The sequence below is a fragment of the Leptodactylus fuscus genome, chromosome 3, assembly GCF_031893055.1.
Source record: "Leptodactylus fuscus isolate aLepFus1 chromosome 3, aLepFus1.hap2, whole genome shotgun sequence".
NCBI classification, from domain to species: domain Eukaryota; kingdom Metazoa; phylum Chordata; class Amphibia; order Anura; family Leptodactylidae; genus Leptodactylus; species Leptodactylus fuscus.
The window spans coordinates 153,911,784-153,932,267 of record NC_134267.1 but is presented as its reverse complement, the minus strand read 5'-3'; the positions used below and the strand labels follow the sequence as shown (position 1 = coordinate 153,932,267).

Here is a 20,484-nt window from a genome sequence, read left to right as displayed (position 1 = left end):
CTCTCCAGCATACAGTCCTATGTAACTATCACTCCTCTATAGCATACAGTCCCATGTAACTATCACTCCTCTCCAGCATACAGTCCCATGTAACTATCACTCCTCTCCAGCATACAGTCCCATGTAACTATCACTCCTCTCTAGCATACAGTCCCATGTAACTATCACTCCTCTCCAGCATACAGTCCCATGTAACTATCACTCCTCTCCAGCATACAGTCCCATGTAACTATCACTCCTCTCTAGCATACAGTCCCATGTAACTATCACTCCTCTCTAGCATACAGTCCCATGTAACTATCACTCCTCTCCAGCATACAGTCCCATGTAACTATCACTCCTCTATAGCATACAGTCCCATGTAACTATCACTCCTCTCCAGCATACAGTCCTATGTAACCATTACTCCTCTATAGCATACAGTCCCATGTAACTATCACTCCTCTCCAGCATACAGTCCCATGTAAACACCCCCTCCCGTCTAATCCCTCCCCAGCACACCGCCCATACCCCTCCGCCCCCCCGCCACACGTGCACTGCTTCAGCTTCCTGTAGCGAGCTCAGAGCAGTAGTCCAGAGACCCCGCCCCTTCCCGTGACGTCATACCCACCAGGAGCAACTCCATATTACATACGACCCATGTGGAAGTAATGGGGAAAAAGAAGGCGACGTCTGGACTGGGGAGAGCCCTGATCAAGGAGCGAGCACAGAGCCAGAGGGGGCTGCGAGGCCGAGACTCCTGGGTGAGCACACACTCGTGGCCTGCGCGCCGCCATCTGCCTGAGCTCTCTGATACTGGCAGCCATGGCCACACTAGGGCAGCACCAGTGTCATGTGCGTGTATAATAACACATGTAGTAGACAGATGGGTAACATGGGGCAGTACCACAGACAACAGGACAGGCCTGCACTACACACAGATCTGCTGCACATGTCCACAGCATCTTGTCCCATCATAGCTGCAGCCAGTCTGTACCTGCTAGAAGGAGTACACAAGACATTCACAAGGGTTACATAGGGGATGATCTCTCAGTGATCCCAGGGTATTCCTCAACATATCTTGTGCTGTTACCTGGCCATCCCCTTGTCCTGCTCCGCTTTACCTGGCTGACCTCTGTTGTACTTGTCACTGGGTCCATTACAAGCCTCCATTGCAGAATCTGGGAAAATAACACAGCATGGCATGGTTTCCATTAACATACTGGGATTTGCAGACAGAAACCCCAAAGACCCCCTTATAGCCAGTGGGATCTATTGGGCACTGTTGGTGTCTGTCATTTTCCGGATCCCTCATTTCTGTTATGTCATTGATTTACTCCAATAACAGGAGCTCATTCTTGGGGTGTGTTCAGATGGTGCAGTCAATACTGCATCATAAAATCAAACCATAAGTGTTTCTGTCATGGGTTTAGATATGATTGCAGTTATTACATATTTAATTTAATAGATATATTTCATATAATCTAATCTGAATTAATTTAGCATACAGCCAGTAAGAGTTGGGGGGATATGTGTCAGGTGTTCTTATTACTGTATATACCTGGTGAAACAGAGGATCAGAGAATGGAAGCCTATTGTGTTTACCAGTTTTCCAGTTTCATAAACCTAACATTACATTCACACAAGTGTATTTTTGGCAAATGTGTGGTTTGTTTAAAAAAAAAATAAAAAATTTGCACACCATATGGATTCCTTTCTATGGCTCCATACACACAAGCCTGGAGGCAAACTTCTAGTTCCATGGCTCGCTTATTGAAATTCATGGGTCCATGGAAAGCATGGATGGCACACAGATCCATGCCTTTTCTTATAGGCCATACATAAATGTTGTTGTGTGCATGTAGCCTTAGGCCTCATGCACATTGAAGGATATGCACAGAACATCCAGTCCATACACCAGCCAGATTTCACGACTCAAACTCATCCTAGTGATGTATGATGGTAGGAGCCCTTGCTTTCCCACAGTTCTACTCTCATATACTATATACAGTATGAAGCAGTAAAGCTGCGGTGATGTGGGGGTACCTAGCATGATATATCAGTATGATGCAGGGAGTCCAGGTTTACACACTGAGTTTGGGCTGGGTAAACTGGCCGATTTACAGGCTGCATTTTCTGATCCATATTCCTCTGGGGCCTAGGTTGGTCATATACGTTAGATAATAATTGTCACTTGTACCTGCTGATTTCAATCAGAGCGGTGGTCCAGCTAATGTGTGTAAGGACTTCCTGACTGTCCCTTAATGGTAGAATTGAGGGAGATGAGGATCAATTCTTGATCTTTTTGTTCTTGGGGTAATAAACTGCTGCCAGAGGGGTAGTGGCTATCTCTCCGGTCCTGGTCCAATTCTGTACACATGCACGTGTTTGGCCAAGCTCTGCATGTATGGGGAGTCAGATTTAATATGTTCATAGATCACACTGTTTGGATAAGCAAATCTATACTAACCTTTCTACCCCACCTGGGGTTCCTGAGATTACTGCATATGTGACATTTTTAATAAGGAAATATAAGAATAGTCAGCGTAACTTTCCTTGAGATGTATAAGATTTTGTCAGATGCTAAGGACTATACAATGATATTTTCATAGCCGCAATTCATTGTCACAAATGTAGACTTTCTAATAAAACTGATTGCAATGTATATAAATTCCTTTTTCGTGTTGCAGGTAAAGGAAAGGGGCCAGTGTAGGGCACAAGGTTTCTCAGTATTCTGAATCTGTACCATGCTTTGCTAGACATTCAGTTTTATCTGAAATTTATCTTGCGAGACATTTTTATTGTATGTTGTTGAATCCAGTTCATTTGTCAAGTCCAAGCCGCCTAAAGGAGTGCTTGTGGCCATCACAATATGGAAACGTATTCTCATACTTGTATTTCCATTCTGGTCTTTTGCAGCTCCACACAAGTGAACTAAATGATGGGTATGACTGGGGCAGACTGAATCTCCAGTCTGTGACTGAGCAAAGCTCTATCGATGACTTTCTTGCCACAGCAGAATTGGCAGGAACAGAGTTTGTTGCAGGTAAGGAGTGTAAAAAGTGTCAGTGAATATGGCTTTAGCCTGGGTTATGTATGGTACTGTACTGTATGGGTTATGTAGGGAACTTCTTAATGAAGTTACCTACTGGTGCAAGAGGCACCTGTCTTATTAAGGCACCTTTCCCTGGTGCCTCCCAGCATGGTCAGTCCTGCGGCTCTATTGTTTTCTTCTGCCAGATGTACCCACCACACGTGACCACAGGGGTATTCAGCGGCCATGGGACATCTCTACCTGTGACATCCCTGGCTCCCTCCCTTTGGCTGCTGAGGCCGCTGTTTGGCCTTAGAGGTTATGTGAAGAAATCTGGGGAGTCACAGGACTTCCGCAAAAGAAGACAGTCGAGCAGTAGGACCGGACTGCGCTGGGAGGACACCAGGGTATCAGGGAAAGATAACTATGCTTTATTTTTTTCACTTCCTCCGTCCTAATTAAAATTTTTAGCCTGGACAGTGTCTTTAGTAATTCAGGTGTATTACTGTGCGTCAGGGTCAAAATTTTTCAATTGGGAACTGGCATAGATTTTCAGGTATAGCTCACTGCAGTTTTCTAGAGTGAAATATACAGTAAGTTTGTTGGACAGAGACATCCCTGCTCCAGCTTTTCTTGCTCTCCACCCACTTTCAGAAAGTGGCAAGTAGGGACAAAAGGAACAATGTGGTTCTTCTTTGGTGCAAGGAACAGATATGCATCAAAGATGCCCCAAAATTGTACATCAGAAAACTGGTAGAGATGGGTTAGTAAATTTTCCCCAAGGAAGGCTCAGCCTGATATTGCACATTTAGTAAAAATCAGGAATTTATACTGCCAGTAAAACTTTTAGTATATATGTGTGTAAAAAAAAAAAGCACTAATATATATATATATATATATATATATATATATATATATATATATACACACTCACCGGCCACTTTATTAGGTACACCTGTCCAACTGCTCGTTAACACTTAATTTCTAATCAGCCAATCACATGGCGGCAACTCAGTGCATTTAGGCATGTAGACATGGTCAAGACAATCTCCTGCAGTTCAAACAGAGCATCAGTAGGGGGAAGAAAGGTGATTTGAGTGCCTTTGAATGTGGCATGGTTGTTGGTGCCAGAAGGGCTGGTCTGAGTATTTCAGAAACTGCTGATCTACTGGGATTTTCACGCACAACCATCTATAGGGTTTACAGAGAATGGTCCGAAAAAGAAAAAACATCCAGTGAGCGGCAGTTCTGTGGGCGGAAATGCGTTGTTGATGCCAGAGGTCAGAGGAGAATGGCCAGACTGGTTCGAGCTGATAGAAAGGCAACAGTGACTCAAATAACCACCCGTTACAACCAAGGTAGCCAGAAGAGCATCTCTGAACGCACAGTACTTCGAACTTTGAGGCAGATGGGCTACAGCAGCAGAAGACCACACCGGGTGCCACTCCTTTCAGCTAAGAACAGGAAACTGAGGCTACAATTTGCACAAGCTCATCGAAATTGGACAATTGAAGATTGGAAAAACGTTGCCTGGTCTGATGAGTCTCGATTTCTGCTGCGACATTCGGATGGTAGGGTCAGAATTTGGCGTCAACAACATGAAAGCATGGATCCATCCTGCCTTGTATCAACGGTTCAGGCTGGTGGTGGTGGTGTCATGGTGTGGGGAATATTTTCTGGGCACTCTTTGGGCCCCTTGGTACCAATTGAGCATCGTTGCAACGCCAAAGCCTACCTGAGTATTGTTGCTGACCATGTCCATCCCTTTATGACCACAATGTACCCAACATCTGATGGCTACTTTCAGCAGGATAATGCGCCATGTCATAAAGCTGGAATCATCTCAGACTGGTTTCTTGAACATGACAATGAGTTCACTGTACTCCAATGGCCTCCACAGTCACCAGATCTCAATCCAATAGAGCATCTTTGGGATGTGGTGGAACGGGAGATTCGCATCATGGATGTGCAGCCGACAAATCTGCGGCAACTGTGTGATGCCATCATGTCAATATGGACCAAAATCTCTGAGGAATGCTTCCAGCACCTTGTTGAATCTATGCCACGAAGAATTGAGGCAGTTCTGAAGGCAAAAGGGGGTCCAACCCGTTACTAGCATGGTGTACCTAATAAAGTGGCCGGTGAGTGTATATATATATATATATATATATATTATTATTAGTATTATTATTAGTATTATTATTATTATCCAAAAACTAGGTATGTTACTGGCACCTTAAAAATGATTTAGCCGCTTCCTAACATCAATTTTAATAGTTTGCCAAATGTCAGGTGCTGAGTGGGTACCATAGCCATCAGGTCTCCGATGTTTTACGGAGTGGATACCCGGCGGCAGTGCCTGCAATCAATTTCTAAATGTTAGTTCACACTTAGTTTTTGGCAGGAGGATTTTTGAGGCAGAACCTGCCCCAAAAACCGTCTGACAACTTTCCCATTCATTTCAATGGTAGCCAGGCAGATTATTTCCTCTAGCTGATTTTTCTTCTAGAAGAAAAAAAGAAGCTTCAAGATTTATGTTCAGGAAGATTCTGTCTTACAATTCCTATTGAAAAAAAAAAAAAAAAAGCTAGTGTTTTGGGTGTTTTTTGATGTGGCATTTGCAAAAAACGCTCCAAAATAACATAGCTAGTGTTTTTGTTTTTTCTGCCTCCCATTCATTTCAGTGTGGGGTGCAAGGTGGAATCTGACTGACGTTAGGTCATGATAGGTGCCTCCTAGCACAATCCAGTCCTGCGGCTCTCTTGTTTTCTACCGGTGGAAGTCCCAGCCACCCATGACCACTGAGGCCAGTCAGCGAAGGGTACGGGACGTCACTACCTTTGATGCCCCCAGGTTCCTTCCTTAGTCGGTTGAGTCCGTTGATTGGTTTCAATGGTCATGTGAAGGTACACAGGTCGTCACAAGTGGCGAGAACTTCTACAAAGAAAAAAGACAGCCGAGCAGCGGGACTGGACTTCTCTGGGAGGACACTATAGCATCAGGGACAGGTCAGTGTGTTTTTTGTGGGGGGGGGGGGGTTACTTTTGCACATCCTCCAGCCTAATTAAAAAATAACTGTTTTGATTTCGCTTTATAGAGAAACTTAATATCAAGTTTGTCCCAGCTGAAGCCAGAACAGGATTGCTAACATCAGAAGAATCCAGCAGAATCCATAAACTTCATGAAGAAAATAAGCAGTTTTTGTCTATACCTAGAAGGTAAGAATGTAATTGTCTTACAGTTTTTAAGTAAATCCTTACATCGATTTCCACTTATTTGTGTTCTTTTATATTACGCTGGTCATACACTTAGCTGTCTGCCAAACACTCACTTGGCCATTGGCTATCTCACCTGACCCTCCTATACATGTACATGCTTCCAACCAGTATATGAGGTGTTCAACAGGTTATCTACCTGAATATGAAAGCAATTTTTTTTAAGAAAATTGAACTTTCTGCTTTTCAATGTAATCATCCTTGACTTCAACACACTTATTCCACTTCACCCCCAGAGGCTGTATGCCCTCAGAGTAGAAGGAGACTTCTTGCTGCTACAGGAACTCTGTTGCCACCTCCTTGGCTGCATTGTCATTAGGATGGTGGTTGGATGGTTAAGCACCACAAAGCCTCATTCCCTGATAGCAGCTTGTGATTTGTGAGACTTGTGAGCTGGCGCATTGTCATAAAGCAGCTACAAATCCACCGACAACTTCCCACGGCATTTCTGTTTGCATCATGTAATGCCTTCATTGTTGAAGCATAGGTGTCTCCTGGAACTGTTGTCTTGTGTGGCATGAATTCTAGTAATAAAACTCATTCTGTATTACAAAAAACTGTTGCCCTGATCTTTCCAGCTGACAACTGTACACAACATATGTATGGAGCTGGTGACATCTTGTGCTTCCATTGCATGGACTTTTGTTTTGCCCCAGGAGAATGGTACTGGACCCATGTTTCATCACTTGTAACAACCTTAGAATAGAAATCTCCTGGATTTTTGCTCAGGCGTTCACATTTGTGGCACTCACTGGAAAACTCAACCTTTACATCATCAAAATGTCATCAACCATACCTGGAAACCCTGCCAATTGAAATGACTAATTCATATGCTATAACACTGACTTTGACCCGACCATCTTACAAAATCATGGCCTCCACTTTATGGCACATTTCCTCTGAATATGATGTAACTTGGTAGTTGCATCCTCACTATATACAACATTCATCCTTTCATGAATCTTCTTTTGGCTTCCTGGGTAAGGAATTTAATCATGGAATGATGCTCCAAATCCCTCAATTTCTTTGTAGACCCGCACTGTACAGCAGTCGCCATCCTATCACTTCCAGTGCTTTCATCAGACTGAATTGCTATTGTGTTTTGTATGTCTAGATATGTCTCAACCTGTACAGACAAACTCTGCTTTCACACGGCGGATACCTTTTCTGCCGTGTGGCTTTTTTGTGCTAGCCGTATCAGGATCCCGCTCCTGATTAGGCCTGAATGAATGGGCCTAGTTTTTCCAGTAGCTGAAAAAAATTGCTAGTGGCAAAAAAACTGCAAGTGATTCCCATTGAAATGAATGGGACGCGTTTTTGCAGGTGAATTTTGAGGTGGATTTCGTGACATAATCTGCCTGCAAAAATCTCCGTGTGAACATACCCTAACAGTGCCTGAACATACTGAGGTAGATAACTTATTGCACGCCTTGTATGTGTACAGCATAGGGGTTGGGAGAAAGCTGCTGTCACACATCTAGCAGCACCTTGCCTCCTTGTGACATTCACCTGACCCAATCCTTATCTACTTCAACGTCTGTCGTCAGTGAAGATTCCAGAGGAGTCCATACTCATTAGATGATTAGCCAAATCCCCCAAAAGTACGGGGTTCAATTCATGTTTTTCTTTTAGAAGCGCACTACTAATGTCACTTTGATTTTGCTTTTTGCTTGCAGACCACACTGGGATAAAAGTACCAGCGCTGATGATCTGAAGCAGTCTGAGAGAGAGAGCTTCTTGGAGTGGAGGCGCCAGCTTGCTAAGTAAGTCTTTACTTGATGTAGTATTTTTTTTGGAAACTTACATAATGGATCATAGATAATCTGATTTTATTTTTCCTTTTACCAGACTTGAAGAAGAAAAAAAACTAATTCTTACACCCTTTGAGCGTAATCTAGATTTCTGGCGCCAGCTCTGGAGAGTTATAGAGAGGAGGTAAATACTAAGGTCACTTTTAGCTCTGTGATGAGAGGACTGCATGTTCCTAGACTTCATATATGTTATCTGTAGTCCTGTCATAGTTGTATTGAACAAAATGCCAATCGGGTTTTTTTTTTTATTTTTTATTTAAATTGTGATTCAAATGTCTTCCGACATGGACTTTTTTTTTACACTGCATATGTACCAGAATGTATTTTCATCCTCTTTTTGTGCTTTTTTTAACCATTTCTCAAATATGGCTCGGGAGCTGTGCAGCCACCATAGCCATCTTGTCTACAGAGACCCTGTGGTAGTGCACTGATCATGGGCAATAAGCCTGCTAAACCTTTGGTCAAGCATGACGGGAGAACAATGATGCAGCCCTAGTTGCACCAAACAGCTTATTTGCATATAAGCTATAATACCTCTGCAGTGATCGTATAAAAAGCATTTTATTCATGTGAACACTGGCTATCTGACTGTGCTTATAGTTCAATACTGGTCTGGTGGCAGACTTGCCTTTAATGACCATTGACATATAAGTGACATTAATAGTAATATGTGCTACCCATTACTGCAAATAAAAACTGTATGCAGTTCTTCAGTAAGGCTGGGTTTACAGGGTGCTTTTTGCATGTAATTTTTAATTGCAATAATGAATAATACATGTAACTGTGTATTTTACCAGTGTATAATGAGTATGTAAACTTAAAGCCTCAGGTTTACTGATCTAGTAGAAATGGGTTACTCAATACTGTAATAAAAAATTACATTCAGGTCTTCATTAAGACTGGTTTACACAGGCAGTTTCATATAAAAACATGCAGTTTTGAAAACAAAAGAATGCAACTTTTGTATAAAAACTTTGTGTAAATCCACTGTTCTGGTACATAGAGTTTTTAATCTCTGATCAGATATATATACAATGTAGGTAAACAATATAATGTAGTCATTAGTATTGACCAACCAGAATGAGTCTTCTGGGGGGTGGTCTTCTCAAAGATGATTAGTGTGGAAATCTGGAAACGTGTCACTGAAAATGTGGTCTGGGTAAGGGAGTAGTCTTCTCAAAGACGTGATCTTTCTTTTCTTATACAAAAACTCTTCTCCGTTAAATATTTTTAGCTTTCATACCTGTAAGTGGCTTAAAAGTTGTTTTTTTTTCTTTCTTATTATTATTTTCCCCAGTGATGTAGTGGTGCAAATTGTGGATGCAAGAAATCCTCTTTTATTCAGGTGCCAGGATTTGGTAAGATTTTTTACTAAAGTAAACCAAAACTTCTAAAACATGGAAAATAAGTCCCCAAAGATTCACTGGTTTATGTTGTGTAAGGACCCCATACACTTTACATTAACTGACAAATAGGCATAACCAAAAGATCAACTAGGATAGAGCTGATCAGTCTGGCAGAACAAGCACATCAGAAAAAGATCACTGAGTAACGTGCTTGTGCAAAGTGACCATTTGTACCTCTAGTTTCAGCTGACGGGCTAAAACATGACTGTGTTTGGCAGAGCGTACCCTGCAGTCAGCTACGTACTGTCAGAATAGTTGACTTTTATCCTGCGAGCTTGACCAGCTTTAGTGTTTCTAGAGCAGATATAAATCCTGCTTTACTTGTCCTATTGATCGGTTACTATTTTATGTTAATATTTAATGATGGCTGTTCTCGTACATCTCATTACTCTTTCTATATGTGTACTTTATCTGACTTAACACACCACAGTACATTGAGTTGTAATGCATTTTTTCAAAGGAACGCTATGTCAAAGAAGTAAATCCTCAAAAAGAAAATATAATCCTAATAAACAAGGCAGACCTGTTAACTGAAGGCCAGCGGCAGTCTTGGGCAGCCTTCTTTGAGAAAGAGGGTGTTAAAGTTGTTTTCTGGTCAGCTCTGACTGAGGCACAAAGACTTTCTGAAGACGCCAGGGTAGGTTTTTTTTTATCTTTTATAAATCAGTGCTTCATATATTCAGTTAATCTTCATTGAAAATGTCAGATATGTTTATGTATGTTTATTACAGTAGTTAGTGTTTTATTGGAGAGAATTTGTTTCTCTACATACACTTCAAGGATTGTCCAGGATAAAAAAAAGTGTTTTTTTGTTTATAAGTCAGCACCCATCTGTTCACAGTTTGTATGGTATTGCAGCCCAGCCTTATGTACTTTAGAGGATCTAGACCAGGGGTGGGCAATTCATTTTCCCATGGGGCCACATCAGAAATTGTAACGGTTCTAGAGGGCCATGTGCGCCGTGGCAAATTTAGCACCACTCACTTCCTCACTGACTCCACCCATTCTCAATCATTTTTCCCATGTGCCCTACAAAGTAAAATCCTCCTACAGTCACCCTAACATTATACACCCCCACATTATAACGTTTCCCTCCAAATGTCCCACAATATTAAGTCCCTCTCCTGGTGCCCCAGTATAAACTAGCAGAAACTAGAGGGGACATTAAACTGGGGCAGCTGGAGGGGGACATTAAACTGGGGGCAACTAGAGGCAGACATGTACCCCTTCAGCTACCCCCCATGATTTAGTATCCTCCCCCAGTTTAATGTCACCCCTCCATGTGCATTCAGTTTAACTGCCCCCCTACATCTACCCCTAGTCCCCCCCCCTCTTGCTCACACATGCTGTCTCTTCTCTCTTTATCATCCAGCAGCCTCCATTGCCGGCAGCTTGCATCAAGCACACAGTTCCGTGTGGCTCCGCCCACTAACGAGTCATAGCTTATCCTGGTGATAGGCTGTGATGACATATTCACAGGTCCTTGAACAAACTTCCACTAGCTATGAGGGCCGGATGTGGCCCGCGGGCCGCACATTGCCCAGGTCTGATCTATACTGTAGTACCAGACACAATCCATTTTTGGTTGTGGTTCTTTTTCTTGAAGAAGAAGCCATGTCTTTTAATTCTGTAAAACCCCTTTTAGGCTAGGGCCCCATGTAGCATCCTGCAGCAAAAAAGCGTTGCGGAAAAAGCACGGCAGCAACGCATCATGTCTTTTTCCACAGTGCTTTTTACAGAAAGTTCGCAGTGGTTTCCATGATGGTTTTGGAAATTGCAGAGTGTCCACTGCATGTAGGAATGGGATTTTCTAGAATCCCATCCATTTTGCTGTGACTGTTAAACACTGTATTTTTCTGTGGCTTTTCCACCGCAGGCAAACTGTGACGTTTACACCACATGGGGCCCTGACCTTACCTGCAGTGCCAGGTGGACAGTTGTTGCACTGTTTGCACTACATCAATGTTGTTTGCACCTTAAGAGGCTGACCGGTTTCAGATCATGTGATGCACACACAGGCGCACGGCTCGTTACAGTCACAGCACAATAATTAGACATTTTCCTAGTAACGAGCTATGCACCCGTGTGTATATCACATGACCAGGGACTGAATTTTATCCACTGGAAGTAAGCAGAGTAAATGACAGAAGGCAGAGATCTGGAAAAATGTGATGGATTGATACAAAAAGTATTTGGAAAATGTTTCAAGTTTTCATTTTGCAAACAATGATTGTTCCTTAATATTGGTCTGAAACTGGACAACCCCTTTTAAGTATTCATTATTTGTATTCTTTGCGATATACACTTTTGATAAACTATTTGAATACGTTGACTGCATTTTAGAGATTTGTTGACATGGTATCCGCTTTTCTCTGTGTTTGTGATATTGTAAATAGCTAAACTGTGATTGTGAGATTGAAGCGCCTGATGAAGATGTGACTACAGATGAAGAAGACAGCGAGAATGATGAGGATCTAAGTGAACCTGAAACTGATCTTACCAGGGACCATGAGGATAGTGACTCAAGCGATGAGTATGAAGATTGTGAGGATGATGAAGGCTGGCAGACATGCTCTGAAGATGCTGAGGGAGAGGAGGAAAGAGTTATGCCAGAGCGTAATCCTGAGATCACTGAACCAAAAGTTGTCAGTAATGAAAGCCACTTAGTGCAAAGTGATGAACTCCTGGAAATTTTCAAATCTGTACATACAGGGAAGAGGATTAAGGAGGAACAAATCACTGTAGGGCTGGTGAGTTGGTTTCTTCTTGTCCATTGGACATACAGAATTTATCCTAGGTGGTAATCTAGAACAGCCTGTGCTGCCTTTGTACAGCTGTGTGGGGTTGTATTTTTACAATGATCCCTCAACTAAGTTATGAGATTGGTACAAGAGATTAAACCACATTGATATCGGGGTATGTGACATTGGCACTATCTCCTTATCCCTAGTCTGGACTTCCAGGCTTATTATTTAAAGAGGACCTTTCACCATATCCGGGCACAGGCAGTTCTATATACTGCCAGAAAGCTGACAGTGCGCTGAATTCAGCGCACTGTCGGCTTTCCCGATCTGTGCCCGGTGTGAAGAGCTTACGGCCCGGTACCGTAGCTCTTCTATGGTCAGAAGGGCGTTTCTGACCATTGGCCAGAGACGTCCTTCTGCCTCGCGGCGCCAATCGCGCTGTACTGTGGAGCGGGGAGGAACTCCCCCCTCCCGCTCCTGATAATGCTCGTCTATGGACGAGCTGTGTGAGCAGAGGGAGGGGGCGTTCCTCGCCGCTCCACAGCACAGCGCGATTGGCGCCGCGAGGCAGAAGGACGTCTCTGGCTAATGGTCAGAAACGCCCTTCTGACTGTAAAGCGCTACGGTACCGGGACCGATAGCGCTTTACACCGGGCACGGATCGGGAAAGCCGACAGTGCGCTGAATTCAGCGCACTGTCAGCTTTCTGGCAGTATATAACACTGCATGTGCCCGGATATGGTGAAAGGTCCTCTTTAAGCTCTTGTATGGCAGTTTCCTGATAATTATGATTTTTTTCACACTGGTTGCTTTTAATTTAATAACTTTGCCCTTGTAGCTATGTAAATAATCATTCATGTACTGACAGCTGATGTGCTTGTACTTATTTACTGGAGCCAATCTCAGCAGACAAGGCTACAGTCAAGTAACAGTGTATCAGCCTAAGCTTATGAGTAGAATTAAAGGGACTAATTTTGTGTTGAATGTAGGGCTTCCAGTCTGGTTCAAAAGCCAGGTCACATGATCAGATCCAGCATTGGCTTCCTCATGTCATTGTTCAGTGGTGCTATCTAAGTGCTGTTTCAGATCACCTGACCTGGTGTTGGAACGAGTCCACAAGCCTGACGTTCAGGAAGTATGCAATAAAAAATCCAGAAACCCCTTTAATAATATGGAATAGACCGCCTCTGGCTCCTAATAGATGGTATATCTTAGCTGGTGTTAATGAAAGAGGTTTTCCTCAATTTTCATTTTAATAAACTATCCCTATAAGTTCTACATATCTGTTAGGTTAAGTTTACATGGTTACTTTTGGAGATGATTTTGTGGCGACAGTCCGAAAACCAACCCTAGTCTGACTCCCTTTCTACACACGTACTCAATATAGTACAAACAGCTGAAGCATTTACCAGTGGAGGAATGGTCACTACTAGAGATGAGCGAACACTGTTCGGATCAGCCGATCCGAACAGCACGCACCCATAGAAATGAATGGAAACACCTGTGACGCCGGACGCCGGCAAAGTCAGCGTCACAGGTGCTTCCATTCATTTCTATGGGTGCGTGCTGTTCGGATCGGCTGATCCGAACAGTGTTCGCTCATCTCTAGTCACTACAAATGACTGTATCGTCTGTTGTATATGACAGAGAAAAATGGTAAGCTGAGATTCTCGTCTTTCACATGCCATCAAGATAAAATACTTGCTGTAAAAGAAATAGAAATATCACTAGAAAAAACACAGTTGGAAATGTGATTTTATATAAAACATGAACTGCTAAATATTAAGGTCAAATTCCCAACTGTGTTTCTAACCAGTATTAGCTCAGTTTCTGTTATAGCTAGTGTTCAATCTCAGACTTCATGTGAGGCCAGAACCATTTTTTTAGGTCATATAAAACTGGAGATACAGCCATTTGAAGTGACCATCCTCCCTTTGGTTAAGCTCTGCATATGTACAATATGACTGTACGGACTTTCCTTAGTATCAGCTCAGTTAAACGTTTGCTAAAGAGAGTGCTAGCCTGTTTTATAATAAAAAGGAAGTGCTTAATAAAGTGCATTACAAAAATGGTCAATAAATGCCCCAAAGACACAAAAACAGTTACACTTATTTCTTTTGATGCACAGTTGTCTGTATTCTTTGTTGTTTTTATATCATGTTGATCTATTACATTTTACAATGCATTACAACTTCTTTCATGGGAAGCACACAATTGTCATGTTATTGGCATAAAAGTTATCATGTATTAATGTTCATGAAGAATTTAGAGCACACAATAACTTAGTTTGAGTCATTACTCTTTTTTTGTATCCTCTATTTGCATCAGGTTGGTTATCCCAATGTTGGTAAAAGTTCAACAATTAACACTATTCTGGGAAATAAGAAGGTTTCTGTTTCAGCAACTCCTGGTCACACAAAGCACTTTCAGGTAATTTAAAGTGATTTTCAGGTGGAAGCTGAAACATTGTATTTTTGCATATGTTACATCCATTCTGGATCTGTTTGTGTTTCATTTTTTTGTCTTGCCATTTGTTTGCATGTTGCTTTGACTTCTGACTCTTACAGCTCTGTATGTGTGTGTTGTAAGCCGATGGCTGGCCAGGTACATCTCACCCAGACTACTCAGGTGGGTGAGATGAGAAAACTCCAGAAGGAATGTTTGTTCTCAGCAGACAACTTTCATCTGCTGAGCATTTTGGTAAATGCTCAGTATTGGGCTGGATTTTTCGGAATGACAGGTAGGTTGGTAGGGGGACCTGCCATTCCACCCCCCTCCAGTCCACACTTTGGGGATGTTCCGGCAGCGACTCAGCTGTTGAGAGTCTCCTCGTCAAGGAGGTTTAAGAAGCCAGCTCCAGCAGCAGACCTTTGGCAGAGCTTAGCTGGAGAGCTGACAGAGAGGTCATATTTTTTTGGAGCTGTGACCTGAATGATTCTGCTGGCTTTTGGATTTCTGTTATTCTAGGTGAGGTAACCTATTCTATGTTTAGTTAGAGCCTAGACAGCAGGTATTTATTTTTTGTATTGTTTCCTTTTGTTGCTGCACTACCTTTTTTGAGTGAAAATAACTCTACTTTTGTTTTGGACTAAACAAACCGGACTTTTGTGTCTATGCCACCCCACCTAGCAATCCCAGACCCTTTGGGTGCTCTAAGCTACTGTAGTGAAATCACTCTATAATCTGCTCTTCTTCCAATAATCGGAGTGGAGCTGCAGCCTTCCATAGTGGTAGTGCTGGATATTTTCAGCTTTGCCCCTATTACTTGAATAGGAGCCGAACTGCTTCTGCTTCCTGTGCAGAGTCTGCCGGATATCTGATCTGTGTTACTGATGACATATCGGGCACCAAAACTAACTCCACGGACTGCCCAGGAATGGTGGAGTTTATACAACAAATTCCAACTGGGTGCCTGTTAAAGAATAAAAAGGGCTTTAGTTGATGGAGGTAGTGAAAGGTCCTTTATAAGAGGGCTTTTCCCATAACCTCTACGATATGCTATCACTTGCATTATTGCTGCCCCTTTATTGACAGGATTGGTGAGTGTCCCAGAGGAGGGATCTCCATTGATCAGAAAGTGATGGCATATCCTAGCTAATATGCCATCACTTTAAAATATGGGAATACCTCAGCTGGTTATGTGAAGAGTCATCCAGGACAGTGTTTGTATTTCATAAGAAGACCATTACTATTCTAAAATTTTCATCTACATTTGTGCCCACATCACTGCCATTTTCATTGTGTTTACGGTCTATATACTCACTAAGGTTTATCTAGTTTGCACGTATCAGCCTGGCATTGAGCCTACGTTCATCAGTTGCTAGGTAGACAATAGAATAATACCGTGCTCTGGTTGTCTGCTGCAGCATCAGACTGCAGACATAGCAGTTGGTTTTCACATGATGCTGTAATGTTTATTTGCTGTTAACTGTCCATATGTTTTGTTGCATATTGCCTTAGATAGTATTTTACAGAATTTTCTCTCTCCTCTACAGACCCTGTACGTAGAGCCTGGTCTGTGCCTTTGCGATTGCCCTGGCCTTGTGATGCCTTCATTTGTTTCCACAAAAGCAGAGATGATATGCAGTGGCATTCTACCAATTGATCAGATGAGAGACCACGTGCCACCAATCTCACTCATATCCTTCAAATAAAAGTTGTTCATAGTTTAAAAGGATCACAAATTATAATTAATTCACCAAAGGTTGGGGCTGGACCGAATATGACATAAAACTAAATTATTAGGCCCAGTCACATGGCATTGTAACACAAGTATGACCTTGGTAATAGAAAAAGGACATCGTACTCCATATAGTTGTGTAGTTGTAGTGTTATTTATTAAGCAGCACCAATGTGATGTTTTGGTCTAGTGACACAGTTAGATGTTGGACAGTCACTTTTGGTTATTAATTACCCAGCCCTACTGAACATGATGTTTTCTGCAAGAAAAGTTGTTCCAAAGTGCCTACCACTAGGGGGCTCCATTCCCTCTAACTTGATGTTGACTTCATATTGGCAGATCACAAGTGTGTGTTGGGAGTCTTTAGCGATCTCTTGCATTTAACACTTATAAGTACATATCAACAATAAAATATACCCAAATGTAGGGTAAGTGATAGGCAAATAACACCTCAATAACTTGGTAGTGTCCTATGGGTTAATGCATTGTTTTCATAGAACCTAATTCTCATGGAATATATCCTTGTTTAGCTATATCCCCTGATTATGCTTTTAGGTTTCATAAAAATCTGGCGTAGTTTACGCCAGAAAAAGGTGCCGATATTTGATGCATTTAATTAGCACATGATTTTACTTTTTTTTTGGTACAGAGCCACACCACTTTCCTTTACAAGCTGTGTGTCTGAATCACTTGTGAAATGTGGCACAAGGCATGTCAGACAGTTTTTTGCCTCAAATAATGTCAAATTTCACAGCACCTTGTTTGTTTCTTAACGTACTTACATCGCACAGCGTATTCCTCGATATGTAGTTGAAGCCATTTATGGTATAAATATTATTAGACCTCGGGAAGATGAGGATCAGGACCGAGCACCCACTTCAGAAGAACTGTTATCTGCATATGGATGTAAGTTATATAAGCCCATCTTTCTTAAAATTATGAATGTCTTATTGGCAATGCAGCACAATTGAGATTATATTTACACAAGCATTATTGCCTTTTCTGTATAATTTTTTATTTTATTTTTTCCCCAGATATGAGGGGTTTTATGACTGCACATGGGCAGCCTGATCAGCCAAGGTCTGCACGGTATATATTAAAGGACTATGTCAACGTACGTCACAACTGCAATTTTGTGGGAGGGGGTTCTATAGATTTATATTTGGTTTATAGCGTGAGTTTGGTGTTGGCACAATTAAATCACAATGTGTAAATGAAATGCTTTTTATATTTTAGGGTAAGCTGCTGTATTGTCATCCTCCTCCTGACGTAGATCCTTCAGACTTCCAGCCTCAGCATTTCCTGTACAGGGAAAATAAAGTATTAGGTGGTATGACAGAGGCAAAAGGTCATGGCAGCAAGAAGGTCAAACATATTGAGAATGTGGTGGACAGAAACTTCTTTCATCAGGTACAGTTTGTGTATTCACAGTTCTGCTTATATTTGGCAAATTTCAATGAAAAATTACAGCATATTAAATGTATAGGTAACTGATTGTAGTGCAAACCCTTTTGTACAAGTGTCTTATGTTAGACAACCTGCTGGGATCCGGTTAGACCCTGACGATTCCTTTCTTCTTAAATAGGTTGTCGAGTTTCAGACCAATATTAAGAGACAAATGGGTACTATTCCGTTATCGGGCCAGCAGCAGCGCAGTTCAGCAGCAGCTTTCGGGACAGCAGTTCAGCAGCGGGAATTACAATGACATCCGAGGACTGCTGGCCCGATGCTTGTGCCCAGTAACCAGTACATCGATGACCCCCCTCCCCCATCCTTCTCCTCCTGCCAGTGCTGCCCCCCAGCTCTCCTTACATCTTCCCCGTACCCTCTCCCCGCCACACGACTAGGCCTCACCTCAGCGCTAGTACCGAGACCGAAAGGAAAGACACCGGGGCTCAATCCAGGCCCTGACAAGAAACACGCCGACTATAGGAACGGTGAGCTACAGCGAGCCGGAGGGACAAACTTTCTGCAGCGTCCGGCGGCTATCTAGTAGCATTCATTGCTCAAGATTTACGGTGAGGCCTATTACAGGGAGAGGGTACGGGGCAGATGTAAGAAGAGCTGGGGGGCAGCACTGGAAGGAAGAGGAGGATGAGGGCATCGATCGATGTACTGCCTACTACACACAAGCACGGCCTCTATCATCGGGCCAGCATCGGCTTAGTCATGTGGCGGGGAGAGGGTACGGGGTAGATGTAAGGAGAGCTGGGGGGCAGCACTGGAAGGAGGAGGAGATGGAGGGGGGGTCATTGATGTACTGGCTACTGGGCACAAGCATCGGGCCAGCAGTCCTCGGATGTCATTGTAATTCCCGCTGCTGAACTGAACTGCTGTCCCGAAAGCTGGTGCTGAAATGCGCTGCTGCTGGCCCGATAACGGAATAGTACCGACAAATGTTACATTTGTGTAATGAAAAGTTCTACAAATTTCCAATGTGCTTTCTGTATAAATCCCTTACGGTTTTCTAGATCTCTGCTTGCTGTAATTCATTCTGCTCACTTCCAGTGGATAAAAATCAGTCCATGGTCATGACTGTGATGATTCACAAGTGTATGGCTTGTTGCAACTTGTCTGACAACTGTGGTGTGAGTGTAAGCTGTGCACCTGTGTGTAGATGAACTGATTTTTATCCACTGGAAGTGAACATTAAATGACCACAAATATATTGGAAAATTGTAGAACTTTTCATTGTACAAACAACAACATTTGTTTCTCACCATTTGCCTGAACCTGGACAACCCCTTTAAGGAAAAAAAAAACTGCGGAAAAGCTGTGTTTTTGAAAAACACAGCATGTTAATTTAGCCTGTGGAATTGCTGTGTTTCCCCAAAAAAATTTTGGGGATTGGGGGTTAAAAACGCATGAGAGAAGCAGTGAAAAACAGGTGTTTTTACTGCATTATTTTCTGCTGCATTTTTTTTCTGTAGCTTTTATAAGCGGCGGTTTGCCACTTGTAGTCTTAGACTTAAAGACTTGTCTGAGATTTTACATGGTTAAAAATTATTATTATTATTACTTTAGAGCTGACATTTTAGTCCTCTATGCTGATGTGTGTTTACTGTACTGCTGTGCTAATATCCTGAGAAAACATGGCCGCTGAAGTCAGTCACTGACCTCAACAAAGTAAATTTGAAGCCAGTGATTGGCTGAAGCAGTTACGTGTAGTCAGTGAGACGGAAGTTCTGCAGCCCGGTGAACAAAGACCTGCAGGAAGATCTGGGACAGCATGGGGATTCAGTTTCATATCTTAAACCATAGCCTACCTTTGCCTTTAATATTTGGAAATTTCAGAAACTTAAAAATACAAAAGATAGCTGGCTAAAACTAAAATGACTGCCAGTGCTTGACATTTGTACCATGCGGTTACAAAACCAGGGAAAAATAAAGGTACAACGCAATCTTCATATCTTCAAAACTGTCATCCATGCTTAGATCATATTAATTCCCATAACTCCTTTTTTTTTTTTCACTTACACAGGAAAATGTCAGAGCTCTGACCAAAGGTGTCCAGTCTGTGATGGGATACAAACCTGGCAGCGGACCTATACCATTAAATACAACCAGTACAGAGACACTTTCAGGAAAGCCATGGAAAAAGCATGGGAACAGAAATAAGAAAGAGAAAGTCCGCAGGCTTAACAAGCACTTGGACGCATGAATGAAATCACGGACTGTTGGAATCTAGGACAGCACTGTACATTTTTGTATTAACGTAATTCAACTTTTAATATGCCGAATTCTTTTGTCTAATTGCAGAAGTGCAATCATCCTGCTCTGACAATATCTGCTGTGTGCAATAAACGCAGCCACCATTCCAAGGGTTAATGTATTTATTGCTGTAATATTGTTCGCAATTGTGCCCATAAAATAACTGGTTGGTAAATGGCTTCCCACTTATTTGTAAGTCTTCTCAGCCATTTGCCAAAATTAAGAAGCTCATTTATCCCTGCAAACTTGACTTTGAAAAACATTGTAGGGCGTCACACTAGAATTGACATATCCATTGTTCTGGTCTGTCGGAGGACCAGAACAACAGATTGGTGGACCGTACA

The 20,484-nt window shown here is 42.3% G+C and overlaps 1 protein-coding gene across 1 annotated transcript; it reads left to right on the top strand.

Annotated features, from left to right (window-relative positions):
* Nucleotides 1-599: 599 nt before the first annotated feature.
* On the top strand, nt 600-20,418 carry LSG1 (large 60S subunit nuclear export GTPase 1). The gene is made up of 14 exons (XM_075268563.1): nt 600-743; nt 2,899-3,025; nt 6,111-6,231; nt 7,965-8,051; nt 8,137-8,223; nt 9,397-9,457; nt 9,966-10,142; nt 11,902-12,255; nt 14,578-14,679; nt 16,245-16,390; nt 17,214-17,335; nt 17,464-17,543; nt 17,666-17,839; nt 19,911-20,418. The coding sequence occupies exons 1-14, from the start codon at nt 651-653 to the stop codon at nt 20,088-20,090; spliced, it is 1,911 nt and encodes a 636-aa protein (XP_075124664.1). The 5' UTR covers nt 600-650; the 3' UTR covers nt 20,091-20,418.
* The last annotated feature ends 66 nt before the right edge of the window (nt 20,419-20,484 follow it).